The following is a 20,539-nucleotide window of genomic DNA, read 5'->3' on the forward strand; positions in this document are numbered from 1 at the left end:
AAGTTTGAGGTATCTCACACCTCGAAGGTACGACTAATCCCTGGTGGGGTTTAGAAAGATTGAAGTCATTTCAGCCCACCCTTGATCATAGTCAAATGACACACGTTCTCTCAAAGTTTTTTGATAGTTGAGTTCCGTTTACTAAAAATCAAGAATCAGATCGATTGCCGGGAACTCGTTGATCCAATTCCCTTATTCCTATGTTTTCCGATTCTGTACTTCTCTCATTCATGTTATGTAAACATGGTAGAATGACAAAGTGAGGATAGCGCTATTTGAAATAACAAGAAAAAACCGAACATAGAAGCATCCTTTATTGTTCAAACTGTCAATTCTGTACACAGAGGCAAACAATTTAGTCTGCTTGGTGTTCTAAACATGTGTGTGTGTGATCTGTTGCCATTCAACAATCTGATATGGCCAACAAGGATACAGGTTTTCGATAAGTTAAAAAGTTTCGTAACTTATTTCTTTCGCTTAACTCGCTCAACACCAAAGAGTTTTTAACCCTTTGCTGGCAATGCCTAACATTTGTAAATCCCGTAGCTGTTTCAAAATTTCGGATTGAATGTTCCAACTCGAAAATGACGCCAGAATGCCAAAGAAACAAAATTCAGTATGCACACACACGTACACAACTAAGATGTCATCTGTCGTAAGGATAACTCTTCGGTGCATGAGCTCATACCTCATCGACGCCAGGGGTCCCGGTGGAAAAGAAGTCTTCTGCTCTATCGATGAAGCTGATAGGAAATCTAGAGTGCAACATCACGGAGGAAGTGTCCGAAACTGGAAGATTATCCTTCTCAGCCGTCTCTCCGGGACTCTTTGTTGCTTTGCTTTCTCTATGGCTTTTCATCTTGCCGCCAATTCTCAAGCTGTTTCCTGAAGCACCACCCTTCACTGAAGAAAGCCTAGTGCTTATGGTGCTCTTGGCATTGTTGCGCCCGGATCTTAGGGGAACACTATCTGCTTGGGAATTGTCCAAGTTTGAATTGGATTTAACTGACGGCAAGACATTTCTACAAGATCGTAACAATGAGAGTAACATATCCGTACTGATTTCCTGTTGAACAACACCCTTGTTCTGCTCACACCCATAACAGGCACCAACCAGTGTACCAGCCAAGATTGGCATCAACTCAGGGTCACTGAAGAATACAAACGGTAAATCGCATACCTGGCCACACACAGCTAAGGAATTAGATTTTACCAATAAAATTTGAAGATACAAGAAATTTGAAGGCAAAGACTTCACTGACCTTGTGAATGATGGTAGGACTCTTTCCCCAACGAAGGACAGCCTGATTTCCGAGATGGAACAAGGCAAAGTGGCCAAGGAGCAAAAGAGATTCCAGCAGAAGAAACCCCACCTGAGACACAAAACATCGTACAAAGGTGCATGGATTGTTTAGCTCAACTTTGAGCAAATACAAGTAAAACAAACAAATATAAAGAATTAAACCGAGAAGTGGCATGGATTTATAACCTGATCATTAGCTGCTTTCCACTTGCTGGTGCAATGCGAAATAAGGAAACTCATCAAGTGGAAAAATTCCATTTTCAGGTCTGGCCTAGCCTGCAAGAAAGTCACAAAGAGTATAAGAAGGGTAAGCTCACCGCACGATAGTTTCAGAATGAAAATTAAAAAATGAGCATACTATCTAAAAATCACAATGAAAAAGAAAAATGGCCTTACTAGCATTCTCTGCATGAATTTAAGATCCAAAAGAGCCAAATTATTCAACACCTTCAGTACTCCAGTTGCCACGTCTTCAAAATTAGAGGGAAGGGCATCTGAGGTCTGAAGTAGAATAGAAATCATATTAGGATTCAGCAGAATTATATGTCACGGGCAAGATACCATCAGTAAAAAGCACTGCAAACAGATAAGCATAGTCTTCCTTGATCTGTCAACCCACCACAACTCTTTTTTTCACAGACACCAAACACAAACATAACATTTGGCACTCAAACAAGATAAGAAAAGCACTAGCTATTAAAAGAGGCCAAAATGATAAGAGTGCCAATTTATTTATGTACTTTTTCTGAAAAATACAAAGAAATTGGAAGCACCAAGAAGTTACCTGTTCAGAAGCCAATCTATTGTTTGCCTGCAGTAGGACAGATGTCAACAGAGAAGGGAGGCTGACAAGCCCAGTCTCTGATACAGCAGAAAGAAGAAACACTACCGGTTGCTCTGCACTCACAATGTTTTCATTCTTTTGTTCTGCACCGTTAACTACCAAGGGTTTCTCATCCTTTTGTGATGCTAAAGGCTCCATAATATCCACTACTGGAATCTTCTGGGGTTCATCTGGAACATCTGTGCTGATTGTGTTAGCATTCCTGCCTTCTACCAAACTACTAGACTGCTCTTTCTCGCTATCCTTAATGAAGGATACTGACTCAGCAGACTTATTTATCAGACATGATTCATTTAATGGACTTTCCTCGGGTACATCTAGTAGATGTACAGCTTTCCCACCACTGACGAAAGAGAATGGAGGTCTAGAATCTCCCAAGGACTGAGTGATAGGAAGAAATTCAATGCTGTCACCCACCGCAAATTTAGCCTCTTCGCATCCATTTCCTACCATTGTTTCAATAGGCACAGATTCCCAATCAATAGAGCAATTGATTTCAGATCTGGATGTTAAAACGACCAACAAATTTATACTTAAGAGAATTGAAGATGGAAATGGAGACCCTTCCACCTGGGGCCGATCATAAAGTGCAAAGAGATCTCGCAGCCGTTGAATAACTTGGTAAGCAATCAACAGCTCAAGCAAGCCATCCCGCATTTGGAGCTGTCGTTCATCTGAACTTATATGACTGATGATTGTTGTCACAGTCCATAAATAACCATCCAGAACCTCAGACATCGATTCAAAATTTTCAGCTGAGGTTTTGCTTGATAGGGAATTAACATTAGCCGAAAGGTTCAAGGATACTGCCATCTTTATGTAGCTCTCGAGGGCTGCTGCCAGCATCGGGATGATAGGAGGTAAGAGATTCTGTATGAGAAAATAACTCCTGTTTGCAGGCACTGATAACACTACCCTCAAAAGCTTTAAAAGGTGTATTGTCACTTGGCAGGCTTCAGGTTTTGATGTATGAGAAGCAGGTAAAGTAGAAGCTATGAAATCAAGCAAACCAGCTTGGCGGGAAGCCTGCAGTTCAGGCTCCTTTCCCTCCAAATACTATATCCACAAAAAAGGAAATCAGGATCAGTGTAGAAGTCACCATAACCATTCCAAAGAGTAGAAACTTAAAAGCCAGTGTTCTGTCATATAACCATAAGGCATTTCCAAGCACACAGATTGATAAAATAGTACAACATAATAAGCAACTTTTTTAGTGAGAAAAAATACTCACTAATCCCATGTTAAATGCAGAGTACCAATTCAGGACATTAGCATCCCGTATCTGGCTACACAGTATAAAAACTTGTAATTATTGAACTTAATTACCTTGATCATTTCAGCAATTATTAACCCAATACTTGCAGCCCCTTCTTTTCTTGCCTGCCGGAGTGTTTTAAGTTCTTGAAGCCATCTTCCAATCTTTGCCCTTGCAGTTCCCACAGCCGTTCTGTATCCAATGCCAGCATTTTCAGCACCAGCAGGAGGCTCGGGAAAATCATATTTTAGAGCCATAAGTCTTTGCCGAATTCTTTTGATTCTCCGCTTCATTGAATGCTGTGCTGTAACATTGCTTGCCACAATAGTAGAACCTCCTAAGCCTGAGAAGTTGGTCCCTTGATACTCATCACCATTGTTGACCGATGAAGATCTTCCCTGACCCTCCTTGTTCAGAGTTCGGCGGAATAAAGGCGAAGATTGATCCCTGAAATCCATAGAAGCTCTCTCTCGTATCTGCTCCAGGTAAAACTTTCGGCGTTGCTCACTTTCACTAAGTCTCTCAGCCAATTTCTGGGCCAGAAGTTCAGCCTCCTCCTGCTGAGCTTTGGCTCTTTCCTCCTTCCTACGAAGTTGTTCCATGGCCCTTGCTTCACGGGCTGCACTTGATGCTTTGCGTTCCTCTTCTCTTCTAACTAGAGCCTCTTCCTTTCTTTTCTGTGTCTCAGCAAGACGCTGCAACTTTTCAGCTTCGATGAGTTTCCTCCGTTCTAAAACAGCTTCTTCTCTTGCCATATCCTCTTTCTGTTTAGTTCTTATCACTTGAAGTTTTTCAGCTCTCCTCAACTCTGAATCATGAAGCTTCTGGCGCAAACTAAGTTTTTTATTTTCTTCATTTAAGGAAGTTATGAAACGAACCTCATTAACTTTACTGCTTTCATCACCAGCTCTCTTTACAACTTGAGCCAGAAAAGCTTCGTGGCGAGACTCGCTGCGTTGATGACGAGCATATATTCCTTCACGTAACTTCATGTTGCGAACAACGTGAAATTCACTAGCTCGATACACCTTTTCTGAATTACGATGAAGTTTTTGAGCTCTCTCATTATCTAGCTCACTTTTAATTCTCAGAGCACGAGCATGTTTTTCTTCTGCTTCTCTCTTCAGATCGAGAGCAGTTTTCTTCTTCTTCTCAGGAGACATTAGTTTATAATGCAGCATACGTGCACGGTCAGCACTTTTCCTCCTCATTCCAGGTGAACGTGAAACACGAGAAGAGACACGGGAAGGAGAGGAAAGTACGTCCTCCCAGTTCCTCTTCTCTTTCCAAGCATCCATAGATTTCCATGGAGCTGAGTTCCTCTTTTCTTTATCTTTCTCAAATAGAGGAATTTCCTTTTTGGATTGATCCGTCAATCTGGGGAATTTTTCAACACCACCTTCTGTTGACAATTTATCTTTCTTAGGGAGCAGCCTCTCGGCTTCGGATCCAAACTGTTTACTCTTAGTCTTTCCAGCAGCAGAACTATCCCTAGGAGGCAGCCTAGATGCATTAACAACAGAGGAAGATGCATTATGCGGGGCACGTGCACTTTGTACCAAGTTTGTTTTGCTCGAACAGCTTGACTCAGTATTGCCTTTTCCTCCATTTATGTCAGCTTCAGCAAGATCCGAACCTCCATTCTGCTTTCCTGACTTCTTTATTGAATCTTTAGTATTAAATTTCCCATCATTTATGGCAGATAACTTATTCAGCTTATCACCACATCGGAGATTTAGGTACTGAGGCCCCAAAAGTTTATCATCAGTAGTTGCACACAAGCTAGCTCTTTCTTGTTGAATTTTCTTAAACGCCTCAAGAGATGACGATAGTATTTCAGCTTTGTGTGCTGAAGTTGTCATTCTTCTAACCTGCATGCAGCAATGACCAAACAGTTATATTAGAAGTTGATTTGTCACATTGTTAGAAGTATATGAGAGCCCGCTTACCTCCCATGAGAGAGCATGCGGCCTACGGTGGTCGCTCTTCAAGGTAATGGGCACACCATCAATTATCTGGGATGACGACCTTTTTATTTCCTCAAAGTCTTCCACTCTAGTGCTTAGATCTCGAAAATCAGAGGCAGCCTCTTCAAGAACAAGAATTGCCTCTTTCATCTGCTCTACATCGCATTCTAGTTCGCAAAGAAGATAAAGTTCATCCACAGCCCTGTTGAGATTCTCAAAAAGAAAGCACCAAAGCCGCTGCCTAAACCTTTCTTTGCTTTCATCTGTGTCACATTCTCCAAGAGCACTCATATTTTGTGAGTTTGACATATCATGTATCATACCACATTGTGTACCCTCATGGTCCTCATCGGAGGCTGTGTAAGTAGACACCTCAGAAATTCCATGATCCCTCTTTGGTGGAATTAACCCTTTATCTTCGGAAACATGAACTTCAATTGAATCCCCAGTTATCACTGATACTTCAGGAATTTCATGGTCACCTACCTCAGGTAGAACAACAGGTGTCTGACATTTCTCCACCGTCGCAGCCTCTTCACCAGCTAAAGGACTGGCACTTAAACCATCATCAGCTACTACTTCAACGTGTTCAGTATCTATATCCTTGCAATTCGAAGTACTGTTATCAAGATCAAGCCTTTTTTCATTCAAAATTGGCTCTTCAGTCTTTTCAGAAGAGATTATATTCACCTCTTTACATTTATCTTCACATAATTGGTCCTTAGCATCCACAGATTCTGCAACCAATGTGTTTTTTTGTAAATTTGTAGAGGAAACAAACTTATGACCATTTCCATGCTCACTCGAGACCACCAGATTATCATCTCCGATAGCACCAAACTTGATTTTGGCACCGACAAGGTTAGCACAAGGGAGTGCCAAACCATCGCCCTCGAGATCCCCCCACTTGATTTTAGCAACTACTTCAGAGTTATCGTTTGCAGGGATTTTCTCAGCATCTATAGTTCCATCATCAGAATTTGTAACAAAGGAAGGAGGTGGCTTAGGACATCCAGTATCTTGCTTAATAACACAGATATCGTGATAGGGAGCACCCGGTTTCTTTTCATTTGGGACAGCAATAGAATTCGCATCACTTCCCCGGCTATATACACCATAATTTCCCGGTGCCTTTGGAGGCTGGGATCTGCGCTTGTCCCGAGAATAACCACTGCTTTCACTTGTAGAGGTCCGACTACTCGAATGGTTAGAAGCATTTTTTCCAGAAAACCCCCCAACCCAACTCTGTAGAGAGAACTTTGAGCTACTTCTGTTTTTCTACACAGGACACAAACAAGTTAAAAACCAAAATTCCAAAACACGTCAGTGACACCGGAATTGATCGATAACTATCCGGAAAAAAACATATAAAATCTGCAACATTTCGGTTGATATCTATCTACCAGTAGAGCGAAAATGTCACATCACATACGAACAAAAACGCAATCGATTTCATTGCTCCAATTTCCACTTACAGAGATAAAATCTGAGAAATAAAATCTTGATATGCAAAGATAAACTTGGTAAATGGTAATTACTAATTAGAGCAAACAGTTTCTGGGTTTCATGCATTTCAACGACTATAATCCAAAGATAATTGCTTTTAACCAATTAATTATCAGAAACAAATACAATAATCAAAATCCATCAAAATCTGCAACATTCCATTGATTGAAGAAAAATGAGCAAACAGTCTGCACCTTTTTCACTTCGAACCATCCAGAGCCCTCATCATCTGCTGCTTCTCCACTGTTCTCCATTTCCCAATTGATCAAATCCCAATTAAATTCATCCCCAAATCAAAGAAAAGGATTTAATTCAAAGAAAAATTTGGGAAAGTTTGGAACTTTGATTGTTTTTGTTTGATGAGACAATTTGGGAAAGTGATTTTCGGTAGTGTAAAGGGAGATGACAGCTCAGACGGAACAGAAACTCTGGGGAAATGGAATTTAGAAGGAAATTGGGAATGTGGAATTTTGACTTTTGTGTTGGAGAGATTGGCGAGTTTGAATAAAAGATTTTTTTTTTTATATATAGTTTTTTGGTTTGGGGAAGGGAGGGAAGAAGAAGAAGAGTGAGATGAGAGTCGGTGAGGGAGAGAGAGCACTTGTGCAAACAAGTTAATTTACTGGTTTGCCCATGGAGTACAAATGTACAATTGTGTTTGTTCCAATTTTTATGTTCGACTCTAGCCAGCGAAGTTGAACCATATTATTACGACATATGCATTATAAGACTTAGCTTATTCGTCACTGTAGTTTATAATCCATTTGCTTAACAATTCAAATATGGATTTGAGGTAATTTAATCCAATAATGATTTGATTTGACATAGCATACCAAAATACACATAAGGAATTAGTAGAATTCTAAAACTACGAAACCAACTGGTTTCACACCGGAGGAACAACATCAGGAGCAATGACCTCAACAATTTGAAAGATATCTTGAGAAAATGTTTTAGCACTGGTGTATCCTATATGTACTCTAGTTTATTCAAAGTATCTCAATGGTGTAACGACGTCGACTTATTGGGAAAAATGAGGAAAATCACTTTGATCTCGGAGAAATAAGTAATTTGAACTGCTGACCATTAATAATTGGTAAAACTTTGGATTTGCCTATTAATAACCAGTTGGATTGGATTATCCGATGTATAGATGATAATATCTACTGAACTTTCTTTAATTAGTAACATCAGGTGGTGTCGTATTATTAGCATTTTAGGTGTCATACGTGTTCTACATTAGCACACTAACATAGTCCTTGACAAAATTAGACAACGTGTATAACATTGAAGCGTAGTGCATCCAGATCGGTTTCCAATGTGAGCATAGGAACATCAGGGTTCTAAATCCAACATAATCAACTGAATCATGTTCAAGAAGTAGGACAAAAACATTCATAATTTACTCTGTGAATTCACTGAATTGTATAGTAATTAATGCATCCTCTCTTTAAATGAAACCCAGAAAAGACATGTTAAAAGTACTGCATGCAATGTGTTTGATGTATTCGGTCTCCACCGAATTACCCAAAATTTGCATTGACGAATGTATTACGTAGTTCAAAGGCAGCAAAACCTCCATCTTCAGCCTCTCCCACCTTCTGATTGATCTGATTCCGGCGGAAGAAACCTCCTCGCAACGCTTTCGCGCAGAAAACTGGCGCGGACATGGTGGTCGTCCTCATAGTGTTTGGGAGAGAATGCAACACTCTCCAGCCTCAGTTACGAAATGCTCAACATCCTCGTCTTCATCATCGTCAACAGGCTCATCTGTGAAATCAGATGACTTCAATTTGCAACTTGTTCTGCTGCATTTTTTTCGATACCAGACTTCAACAGCTCCACAAAAACATCCACAACCTGGTCGTGTGACAGCCTATATCACCCTCGTACCTCTCAGGATGATCAGTATCACATGCATAAAAAATAAAAATAAAATAAAAACTTAAAAATCCAGTTGGGGTGTTCATCTCTAGGAGATTAACTTGAAAGTCATTTCATAGTATTCGTTACTGGTAGTGTTCATATTTCATCAGTATTATATGTGAGGCGTTTGAGCATTGCGAGGACCTTTCCCCCTAGAACGAGAGGATGGGAATGACGCACCTCTGGTGTACCAGTTATCGTGAAAAGTAAAAACTTTAAATTTCCATTAGCTACTTGATCATCCATACAAAATACTTAAACCCAGTGTAAGCCATCATTTTATTTTATATTATTTTTCAATGGAAAAAATATTTCACAACTCACAAGCTTATACGTAGTGAAGATTCAACACAGAATACTCTAGCTTATAAAGGATACGTTTTAGTTAATGGAAAGATTACAAAAAGGGGTGTGTCAAAAATAAGAAAAGTATGTGAGAAGTAGTAAAAAAATATGTGTGGATATCACACCCCTCATTAAGGGAAGAGAGAGTTCGGCTAAGCCACACAATTGACAATCTAATTTGGTATCTAATTTGCCATCCATGAGATTAGAATCTAAGATCTCTCACTTCCAAGTGAAGAGGAATACCACCAGACCGTAGTACTGAATGACAATTTTCTTGGACGTATTATATTTAAATGTGCATTTTAATCAATTCAACTGACTAGTACTTACGAATTTAGCATGAACTTAAACGAACTTAGAAATATAGTTACGGGATTACACTTGAAAATTAATATTGAATGAACATAGAATAATGAATATTATCACCACTTAAAAGAAAAATCTTTGCAGTGGACAATGACCATTAATCCAATTTGGCCTATTTGTATGGGTTTTCTAACAATAATTAATAACAGTAGTATTCCGCCTAGTTTTGCACCTAATAATATCCACAATAAAGACTATGGCTGCTTTCCAAAATGTCAAACCAAAAACCAAACTAAAGTTTCGGTTATTTAAAAAATGGAACCGAAATTTTTGGTATATCGAAAAATTGGATTCAGCTTTGTTTGTTAGGCCATTTTTTTGGACTCTCTCAATTTAAGTCCATATTTAAGTGGCTTTGACTGCCAAAATTTAGTGTAATTTTAGGTTAGTTGAGGCCTGAGTGCCAAATTTTTATGTAACTTCAAAATTTAAATGGCATAATAAATAAGATAAGTTCGAGTTGAAACTTGAAATAGAATGTAGCTTGGAATTACAAAGAGATTACACGAGTTACACATAATCTTAACTTTTCACAATTACATATATGAACAAGAAGCGCAAAAAAAGTAAAGTGCGTTTAAGATTCATTTTAGAACAAACAAATGTATTTTCTAACAATTAAGAGCATTTGTGGCTATTTTGCCGTGTATAAGCTTTTTTAAAAAAGCAGTACATGCCAATTACTTCATTAGGAAGCACTTGTGAATTTTTAATTAAAAAACAGTTTCACTACAAGCACTTATGAACAAAAATGCTTTTTAAGAGAATCAACACCAAACGAACTCCCTAACTTTGGTCAAACCACGGTCAAAATCATAAAATACTAAAAACTTAAAAACATTCCCTAAAACAAAAGCAAAAACCTTTTAGGAAATGCATCCTCTTCGGATCCCATTCTCCTAATCCATTAAATTTGGAAATCTGGATTGTTAAAATTTGATCAAACGACTACAAATAGGAGCCTATTTTAAAATTTATAATAACTTTAGCCGTTTGATCAAATTTAAACAACTCGAATTTCCGAACTTAATAGATTAGGAGGAAGGAATATGGAAAGGATCCCTACACAAACCTTTATTCTAGGAGAACATTTGGTGTTGGCATCACTTTACATATGAGTAAAGATAAAGCCTCTCGAAAATAAAGAAAACAAAAATCAAGCTTTATTATATTAAGCGGAATCCATTTTATGAATTCTAAATCGACATTGCGTTCAGTTTTGTATCAAATCTTTCTTTTAACTTCAAATACTATGTACCTTTTCCTGAAGTCTTTTTCAAAACCTTCGTAGATCTCGTTTTACCACTTTTGACTTAAGCCTCTATCTCTCAAAGATGAAAGTAAAATAATTCAACTTAAAAAACCTACCCTCCAGAATATCTGCTAATAAACAAAAGATAAGTTCAAACGACAAGAATTGTCTGCCCTTCCACTTTCGGTACTCTTCTATGTCTTCCTGTTTGTATGGTCACGGTTAAGCCACATCAACATTTTATATTATTATTTGTTTTTGTCTTATTATCTCTATAAAAAAACAATATAAAATATTAATGTGACTTAACTATGACCACACAAAATAAAAAAGTACGGAGGACATCAGAAATGAGAGCACAATCATTGTCCAAGCTCAACAGCCTCAACAGAGTGAAGGGAATATCTGCTAATAAAATTTGCACGCAAATCCAACCAAAAGCTCTCACTTTCACCTCTAATTAAGAATTAATAAATATGATTATACTCTGTAAGATCTTAACCTTTCCTCTAATTATTGTACTTAACTCTTAATCTACTCCCATCAAATCATCTGTCTTTTCCTTGTCTTTTTGTCGACAGTACACCGCATCAGTGTGCCATGGCCTCACATGATATGAACAGTTCATATGCACCTCAATCTAAAACTTTGGCAGACCCATCTCACATAACGCAGTTTCTCTGTCTTTGAATCGCCCGGCAATGCCAACAACTCCGATTGGGGACTGAGAAAGCTGGTTTGATTAGCTGAAAAGCATTCAAGGATTGATGTGCATTTGCTTTGAGCTCGAGCTTCATCAATGGCGCGTTGTTGATGGTAAATTTTCAATCTTTGAGCTTGGTTTTGACATGGGTTTGATTTGTTTTGATCATATGTTATCTGGGTTGGTTCGTTTTAGTTCTTCACATACTGATTTGTCCTTGAATCTGAAGTCTCCAAGGAAAATCTGCTTTTGTTTGTGATAATTCTCAATTGGGTTGTGTATACTCTTGAATTTTGTTGGTGAAATGCCCTTCTTCTTCATATGTGTGTGTGTGCGCGCGTTATCCATTCATTTCTCTTCACCTAATGCAACTTCAAATGTTTGTGCCTTGCTGTTACAGCAGGTAACGACATTAATCCGAATAAAAGTTCATTTATGGCAATGCCACCATTGTAAAGCATATATATATATATATGCTATCCGGCATCCCCAGTTTGGATTGGCTTAGTTCTTTGGTAGTGTTCTGATTCTCAAATATATGTATATACTCAAGAATTTGGAATTTCCGGTGATCTAATTATCACGGGATCTTCCTCCGGAAATCTTTACTCAAGAAATTACTTTCGTGTCCGAAAGATGATGCCTTTCTTTCTCTTGCAGTTTTTCAATGATACATTTTTGCTTACACTGATTTTTCTATGCTCTATAGAAGCTGAGAATCATGTCCTTTAGGAATATGTCAAGTGGCACGACACACTATCTGCTATGCTTCTCATTCAAAGGTTTATCTTTCTCCTGTTGCAGTTAATTTGAATTGACTGAGTTGGTGGCGGGACTGCTGCAACTGAAGTTCCAATGGAATTCCGTCTCTCCTTGGTCCTCTTTCTGGTTTCTCTCCCTGCAATTTTAGCTCAAGACTTTGGAAAGGCTGATAATGTTGAAAATGTTAAGGTTGTGGTTAACGGCATTTTATCTGTTGCGCGAGTTGACAATAACTTTGTCTGTGCCACTATAGATTGGTGGAATAATGAAAAGTGCAACTACGGCCACTGTCCATGGGGACATTCTTCCGCGTTAAATTTGGTAACGACTTAGATATTACCTCTGTATGCGTTTGATTTTTTTCTCTATATGTAAAATTGTAAGTAAAGAACTTAATGTGGTTTCCTTTTGTCCAGAACTTGTCTCATCCTTTGCTAGCCAAGTCAATCCAAGGTTTGTCTGTTTGTGTTAATTAGTTCGCATCCTTTACAGAATACTAGTTCTGAATCAGACTTTCATGTCATTTAGAACAGATGAATTAGAGTCTTCTAGTTTTATTTGTTAGAATAACATTTTATTAAATTACTCTTTTATACTGGTGGTTTGATAGCTTTCGATCAGTTGAGAATCAGAATTGGAGGTTCCTTGGAAGACCAACTATTGTACGATGTTGGAAATTTGAAATATCCTTGCCATCCTTTCAGAAAGCTGGAGAATGGCTTGTTTGGATTTTCTAGAGGATGTTTAAATATGAGTAGATGGGATGAGTTGAACCAGTTTTTCAGCAAAACAAAGTAAGATTCTAGACTTCTAGTTATCAATTTTCCACCCCGACCAGCCAAATATTTGAAGACAAGTAAGAAAAGCCGGGGTCTTCTTCCGTGCTGACTTGTGGTTTGACCTATGATTTTTGTCTTGCATTTTTTAGGTCCATCGTCACATTTAGCTTGAATGCACTGTTGGGGAGGCACCACAAAGGCGGGGGAGTTTGGGTAGGAGAATGGGACTCTAGCAACGCTTATGATTTTATTAATTATACCGTCTCGAAGAGATACGAGATAGATTCATGGGAATTTGGTATGGAACTATAGAAAAACCTCGTTTTCTTCCCCATCTTTCCGTTTTGCTTCACTGAGTTTTTGTTTATGTTGCTGTAGGAAATGAGCTCAGTGGTCGTGGTGTTGGAGCTAGTGTTGGAGCTGGACAATATGGTAGAGATTTGATCAAGCTTAAACACATCATCAACCATTTGTACAATGAGTCCGTTGCTAAACCTGCACTTATGGCGCCTGGAGGATTCTTTGACCAATCATGGTTTGCCAGGCTTCTTCAGGTTTCTGGTTCTGGCACAGTCGATATCATCTCTCAGCATATCTACAATCTGGGTGCAGGTAACTTAGCATGTTAAAGTTTTAATAAATGTGCAGTTTATAATTACATAATACGTGCTTAGAATGTATTTAATTCGATTGTCAGGTGTTGATCCCAAGTTGGTGAAAAAAATATTGAATCCCTATTACTTGAATCGTGCATACGGGCTGTTCCATGATCTTGAACTGACTGTGAAAAGGAACGGTCCTTGGGCTTCTATATGGGTTGGAGAATCTGGAGGGGCCTATAACAGTGGTGGTCGTAATGTGTCTGACACATTTGTGAACAGCTTTTGGTAATAATCTTGATTGCCACATTACTTGCAACATCGTGTCTTTTCCATTGCGAGCTTTTGGTCGCAGAAGAGGAGCTATTCACCTTTGGTGTCTGTAATTTTGTTTAATCAACTAACCTCAATTACGAACTTTAGGTACTTGGATCAGCTCGGAATGTCAGCAAAGCACAATACCAGAGTATATTGCAGGCAGTCTCTAGTTGGTGGGAACTACGGTCTTCTCAACAAAACATCATTTGTTCCTAACCCTGATTACTACAGGTAAAGCATAGGCACGGGCGTATTTAAGAAGGATTTTCTTTTACTTGATATAAAGGGGTCCTGAATTTTGTTTTATCCGATTTGTTATTCTGACTAGTGCACTTCTCTGGCATCGGCTTATGGGACAAGGAGTTCTTAGTGCTCACAACAACGGTTCAGCAGATTTACGCACTTATGCCCATTGTACAAGAGGAAGAGTAAGTCCAAGAAACATTTCAACCTTTACGTAACAAGTCAATACATTGATCTTTCTCTTAGTAGTTCATGATAATTTTTCGGTATTGTTGCAGGCCGGTATAACTCTACTCCTCATCAACTTGAGCAATGAGACTAATTTCTTTACCAATGTTGAAAATATTTTGGACGCCGATTTGGGTGCTCACGCAAGAAACATCAGCAAAGAAAGTTATTTCAAGCGCGGCCTGAAGAGAACGGTGTCATGGGTAGGACGCAAAGCATTAGATGAAGCAATTTGCAGAGAAGAGTACCATTTGACACCGAAAGATGGGGACCTCAGAAGCAAAACCATGGTTCTCAACGGAGCGCCATTGGAGATCACCAAGGACGGAAACATCCCAGAATTGGAACCCGCTCGTGTTGACATGAAAGCTCCATTAACAATCGCCCCGTTGTCCATCAAGTTTGTGGTGTTACCTTACTTCGATGCGCAAGCTTGTCTATGATTTTAGTGTGCTCAAACCCAACCATGACTTACGTTTATTTGTTAGGTACACAAAAAGTTGCAGGAATTTTTTAGGCAAATGGAAATTGTAATTTCTGTGCAATAAAACAAGGCAAATAAGTACTTTTGTAACAAGTGATGTTGTAATCTTTTCTATTAAATTGAAGAGTTTATAATAAGTTACTTGCGTTTATACTGTTTTTTTTTAATGATGCGGTATCATAATACTCTAATCTAGTGGAATTTGGACGTAGGTGCAAAAGGTCCATGCATTGTTTTAGCCAACTAACTTAATTGACCGAAACTACTTTAATTGACCGAAAAGAAAATTCGAACTTGAATGCAAGCGAGACGCACTGACATAACCAACTACCCGCTAACCCACAATTGGACAGAGTAATATTTTCCAAATATTTTTAAAATAAGCGAAGGGCTTGTAAGGCTAGTATTTATTCATGAGAAATAAATTAGAAACAACAAAAGAAAGGATTTTTATCACAAATCATTCTTGAAATTGAGTCACCCCATCAAGATGGTCTTAAAATTGAAAATCGATAAATGCAATCTTTGAAAATAGATGTCGCGAATCAATGTGGTCTATCTATCACTTCTGTCAAAAATTCTGTTTTATAATAAAACGACATGTTGTTCACTTTAGAATAGATCTCCCTCTCTCCAATGGCGTCGCCTCCAACAAAAGTGGAGATGCTGGGGCTGTTCCGGTCTCCACTCCGTACGGCAAGGCAGTTCTCCGACTACAACGTCAGAGAGTACACCAGCGCCGCACCGCCAACGCCTTCCGCCACCACAAGTCCCTTTCCGAGCCGTCTCACCTCTCTTCAGCCTTTTGCGACGGCTAGGGCCAGCTGGACGTCGCTAAAGGGCAAGAACTCGTGTCCAAGCTCAACGCCCCGAAGATGACCAGCATCATGGACCTCAAACTCAAACCCATCAATTGAAAACTATTCATAACAATCACGCACTGTCACGTGTTTTTCATTTATAATTAGCTTGAGATGCGGTTACGGTTTTCCTTCAGAAATTATTTTCTTCCATTGCGAGTTTGCAAAGCTCATTACTTTGTGTAGCTCTGGAATCATATGCAGAGAGCAACTTACAAGGAAAAGGTATCGTTTTATCAATTTATCCTTCCAATTCATGATCGACGAACGAAGTTTTATACAAAATCCAGATCAATAAATGGGGAAAAATAACGAGGGCTACGGGAGGGAGACGCAAAAACAATCCGGTCCGTCCAGGCAACCATCTACAACCCTGCATTCTACTTTCCGAGCAAGCGACGACCACGTTGATTTGCATCTCTAACACGGCCATTTATCACATCAACATCATCGTAGACACCGTCTAGAGCTTTGTTATGCCTGCAATTATCATGCGAGTACCTAGTTACATATAATTCTAAGTTGCCTCTAAAAAGACTCGGGCTGGATGAGCAAATAAAGGTATAGAAAAAATATACATATCGAGGCAACCCTGCATATCGGAAACATCATAACTTACCTTTCAATTTCAGACCCCATATCGACGGCCATATCCTTCAGCTCTCCCAACAGATCACTTAAATCGGACAATCCATCATCTTGCTTCGCCTTCTCAACCTGTTTAAGCCGAAAAAGTTAGACATCCAAAAGTTTTGAGCAAGAACAAAGCATTTCTTATGCCAAGCAGACAAAACCAGTTAATATCCTTTATTGTTCTCTACAGTTACAATTATTGGTAAGAAGTTAATAACAAATACAAACCTCGACTTTCTGAAGGGCGCTGGTTGGTCCATCAGGTAGTGTTCGGGGATTAGATCTTCCCTTGGGTGCTGGAGTCAGTCCTAACTTCTCCCTCTCCTCCTGGCTGCCCCTTCTTACTGCGTGATCTGCATTTAACAATTTTTGGAATGAAATTTTACCATTTTCCAATGCAAACTGACGACTTTATTACATTTTCCAAGGGAAAACAAAGATGGAGCATGTAAGTCATGGACATAAAAAGAAAAAAAAAAAAAAAATTAACCTCCTGTGATGACAGGGCCACTAATTGGGCGAGTCCTCTTTGGCTTCCACGTCTTAGAGAACATACCCCCAAGACTTCCCAGAAGCTTTTCACCCTGAAATAAGCAAGTTATATTGTTCAGTTTGCTGAACAAGATCTTCGTATATACCAAAAGAAACAGTAACAGAACGATAGGAGTTGTTGAAAGCCGACTGCAAATCTAAAAGAAGCATAATTCTTTCTTAGTGAAGAGAAGAGAATAGTGTAGGAAGCTATTGTACAAAGCAGTTATCATCATCAATAGTCAGATCCATTACAAGCCAATAAGCTAACATATGCCAAGCAGCGAATCTATGTCAAGATTACACAAGGTGGCAAAACATCTAAGTAGGACTAAATCAAACTCTATCCAGGAGGATCCAGGGGTTTGGAATGGGGAATTTCTGACAGAAATCAAAACCAAAAAAACAATCAACATATTACCAATACAAACGGACAATACATGTATGAACAAGGTCACTTTCTTAGGCAAAAACCATGAATTCCAATCATACACCATACATCAAATAAGTAATTAACTATGCTAACTGCAAGAAGGAAGAATAAAACTATAGAGACGTAATACTTTGAAGTCCTAACTTTCCATATGCACTTAGATTCTTGATGTATCAAGTATATATTTTTAATTGGATCAGAAAAAACATACCCGACTAAGATCCTGATCTATGTCTGCAGCAACCATGTGGGTCCTAGTGATTTGTTCGCCTTGCTGATGCAACGTGACCAAAGTCTTGGTAGCATCCTCTCTGATTTCCTCAGCAATCTTCAAGCAGCCGTTGACTGCTTTTGTAGTCTCCTCAGCCTTGTACACTGCATAATTCTCCAACTCTTCCACTGATTGATTCTGTACTCCTCCGGTGTCACGGAAATCATTCTTGTATTTGTTCCTCTCTGTCAAAGCAGAGTTCTTTTGTCCTTGCTCATCGTCAAATGGATTAGTGCTTGCATTCTGTCCAATTGGTGCATCTTCAAAAGGGTTTGAGCCAGAGGAAGCAGGATGTACAGGATTGAGTGTGATATTTTTGGCAGTCTTCAAAGGAGACTTCTTTAAACCGAACATTTTCGATGGAAATATGGCAACACTTTACTTGGGCTGCGTAGAAGATCGTAAATGAAATTGAAACAATGGTAATTCAGAATCTTTTCAGAGACCAACAGCAATCCTGGAAAAGCAAACAAGAACAATACGTGAGATGTTCGACATAAGCATCGGTGCTCAAACACAGAAGGATCAATTTCAAAGGAATACACTAGAGCACCATCATTGAAAAAATTCACAGAGAAGAAAACACAAGTGAATAATTTGGACCGAATCAAGCAACACAAACTTGTCAGAAAACAAACAGAAATTGAAAAGTCGAAAATTTAAAACGAGATCAAAGGACGAAATCAAACCTAAAACAATAGCATCTACAATATTTTATGACAAACCCAACAAACCCTAAACCCTAAAGCAACACAAACTTCTCAGAAAACAAACAGAAATTGAAAAGTCGAAAATTTAAAACGAGATCAAAGGACGAAATCAAACCTAAAACAATAGCATCTACAATATTTTATCACAAACCCAACGAACCCATTTGCTTAATTTGGTAGTTAAGACCAAACAAAGAAAAGAATCAAATTCCAGAACTTCTGGGTATCACAGAAAACTAAAAAATTTGACTTGGTTAACTTGACCTTGTTCATTACTCAACAACGCCAACTACACAAGCAAAATAACCCAAAATTCCATTTTCCTCCATTTTCTCGGCAACCAAACAAGAAAGTCACAAAACGCATGTAGATAATTTCAGAACTGGGGAATTTGAAATAAAAAATTGAGAAGTTGACCGTTAGATAACAACAAGAAAAAAGATCAGCTACAGAAAACCCGTGGAAAAAAGCAGAAACTAATCGAAAAGCAGAAGCAGAATCCAAGAAATCGATTCAAAGAGAAGGATTAGGGTACCTGAGAAATCGTAGCAACTGTCTCGCAGGAAAGGCCAGATCTTTTTAGAGAGAGAGAGAGAGAGAGAGGAGAGAGGAGAGAGAGAGAGATTTAAAGAGTGGAAAAGAGGGAAGGTTCAAAGGTCAAGACTCGGCAAGACACGTAGTCGCAAAGCGTAGTCTTTGAAGATGGAAACTGCAGCGTTCTCATGCTTTTGTTTGTTTCCTTTTTTTGAAGGAAACTTTAACAAAAAAAAAACTGTTTACTTTAACGAAAAATCATATTTTTACATTAAAAAGTTAATTCTGGTACTATTCACTTTATCCTTTATTTTGTCCTTATCATTAAAACTCAAAGTTTTCAAGTCATTTTCATTAGTTTTCTTTTTTTTAATTATCCGCGATTTAGTATTACGGGTCTAATTTTTAAATTTTATTGTTAATAAATTAAAATTAATTTATCTCTCAATCCTTTATTGTAAAAATATATAAACAAATTTCTTTAAACTTTTGAATCAATTTGGACTTCTTCTTTGAGTATTTGTAATTAAATCTCCTTTGGCAAGTTGGTGTTCAATTATTTGGAATTAAATCCCCTTTGGCAAGTTGGTACTATCCTTACCAATTATTACCAGAGTACCAAGTCAAAGTCTTTTAAGTCATGTCATATGTGTGTTATTGTGTCCACTCCTTTGTATTCAAACTGAATTGTCTTCTCTGTAATTTAGAATAATTTAAAATAGGATGGTGTTATCTACTTACCTCATTTTAGATTCTACAATTTTTTTTTAATTTTCAGTCGCCGGATTAAATGAATTGAAATATTACCTTAATATTAATGTAATTTGCATAACATGAGTCCATTCTTTTTAAGAAGTAACAACAACTAGTACCGCTAACACGTACTTTGTAAGTTTTTTTACTACAACAAAATAACGAGCAAAAAGATTACACTTAATGTTACAAGTCCTATAATTTAGTGGTATTTGTGTCCATATATAAATAGTAGGTCTCAAATTCAATTCTCTTAACTGGTAAGTTCAATAACCAGTTATGACTGGTTCATCAAGTAGCTTAATACAAATTCACTTCGCCAAATCGTTGTATAAAGAAAAAATCTTTAATAAAAAACAATAATTTCATTCATGAACTTACTTGTATCACCTCTTCAATAAAGGTACAACCCACCAATACATATAGGTCTCATCTCTATTTAGAGAGATTGTACAAATATGATGAAAATTGCGATAAGAGTAACATTTTTGAAAGAGAAAACGACTTCTACTTCCAATTTCCTAAGTTTCAGAAAATGTGGAAATGCCAATAACTTTTTTACTTTTTGGTCCCCAAAAAGCCTACTAATTAATTATGAGAAAAGTCCCTATCATTCTATCCCTTTCCCTTATCCCGTATGAGAAGGGCCGGCTCTTTGACAAAGAAATTTGATAAAGAAACATATCTTTATAATCTATTTATATATACATATATATATATGTATATATAAAATATTATGAATCCAACACACACATTGTGTGACTCTGAAAAAAAAACCATCTGGCCTGTTTGGTTGCTAAGAAAATGCAAGGAAGAGAATCACATTCCAGAAAATACTCTCATGATGCATTTTGACTCGGTTCGGTTGTCTGGCCCTGGCTCTTTTCCTACCAACCCCAAACAATACATGCATATATAAGAGTCCAAGAGT

The 20,539-nt window shown here is 38.1% G+C and overlaps 3 protein-coding genes across 4 annotated transcripts; 1 reads left to right on the forward strand and 2 right to left on the reverse strand.

The window, feature by feature from the left end:
- Positions 1-296: 296 nt before the first annotated feature.
- Positions 297-7,517, reverse strand: LOC103455395 (uncharacterized). Its single transcript, XM_029092916.2, has 8 exons — positions 7,070-7,517; positions 5,352-6,647; positions 3,474-5,273; positions 2,088-3,203; positions 1,700-1,804; positions 1,490-1,579; positions 1,263-1,373; positions 297-1,180 (listed from the first exon to the last, which is right to left on the reverse strand). The coding sequence occupies exons 1-8, from the start codon at positions 7,127-7,129 to the stop codon at positions 683-685; spliced, it is 5,076 nt and encodes a 1,691-aa protein (XP_028948749.2). The 5' UTR covers positions 7,130-7,517; the 3' UTR covers positions 297-682.
- A 3,823-nt stretch (positions 7,518-11,340) lies between these two features.
- LOC103455399 (heparanase-like protein 1) lies at positions 11,341-15,034 on the forward strand. Of its 2 annotated transcripts, none has more exons than XM_008394982.4 (10): positions 11,341-11,583; positions 12,275-12,553; positions 12,649-12,685; positions 12,843-13,026; positions 13,161-13,309; positions 13,390-13,623; positions 13,709-13,898; positions 14,034-14,159; positions 14,257-14,356; positions 14,450-15,034. In XM_008394982.4, the coding sequence occupies exons 2-10, from the start codon at positions 12,326-12,328 to the stop codon at positions 14,840-14,842; spliced, it is 1,641 nt and encodes a 546-aa protein (XP_008393204.2). In that variant the 5' UTR covers positions 11,341-11,583; positions 12,275-12,325; the 3' UTR covers positions 14,843-15,034. The 2 variants fall into 2 exon arrangements, with proteins under 2 accessions (XP_008393204.2, XP_028947969.1); XM_029092136.2 differs by having other exon boundaries at positions 11,389-11,583; positions 12,180-12,553.
- Positions 15,035-15,955: 921 nt separating this feature from the next.
- Positions 15,956-19,026, reverse strand: LOC103455398 (SNAP25 homologous protein SNAP33). The gene is made up of 6 exons (XM_008394981.4): positions 18,857-19,026; positions 17,552-18,068; positions 16,867-16,960; positions 16,605-16,729; positions 16,363-16,460; positions 15,956-16,223 (listed from the first exon to the last, which is right to left on the reverse strand). The coding sequence occupies exons 2-6, from the start codon at positions 17,963-17,965 to the stop codon at positions 16,124-16,126; spliced, it is 831 nt and encodes a 276-aa protein (XP_008393203.2). The 5' UTR covers positions 17,966-18,068; positions 18,857-19,026; the 3' UTR covers positions 15,956-16,123.
- Positions 19,027-20,539: the final 1,513 nt, after the last annotated feature.

Source organism: Malus domestica, chromosome 14 (genome assembly GCF_042453785.1).
Source record: "Malus domestica chromosome 14, GDT2T_hap1".
NCBI lineage: Eukaryota > Viridiplantae > Streptophyta > Magnoliopsida > Rosales > Rosaceae > Malus > Malus domestica.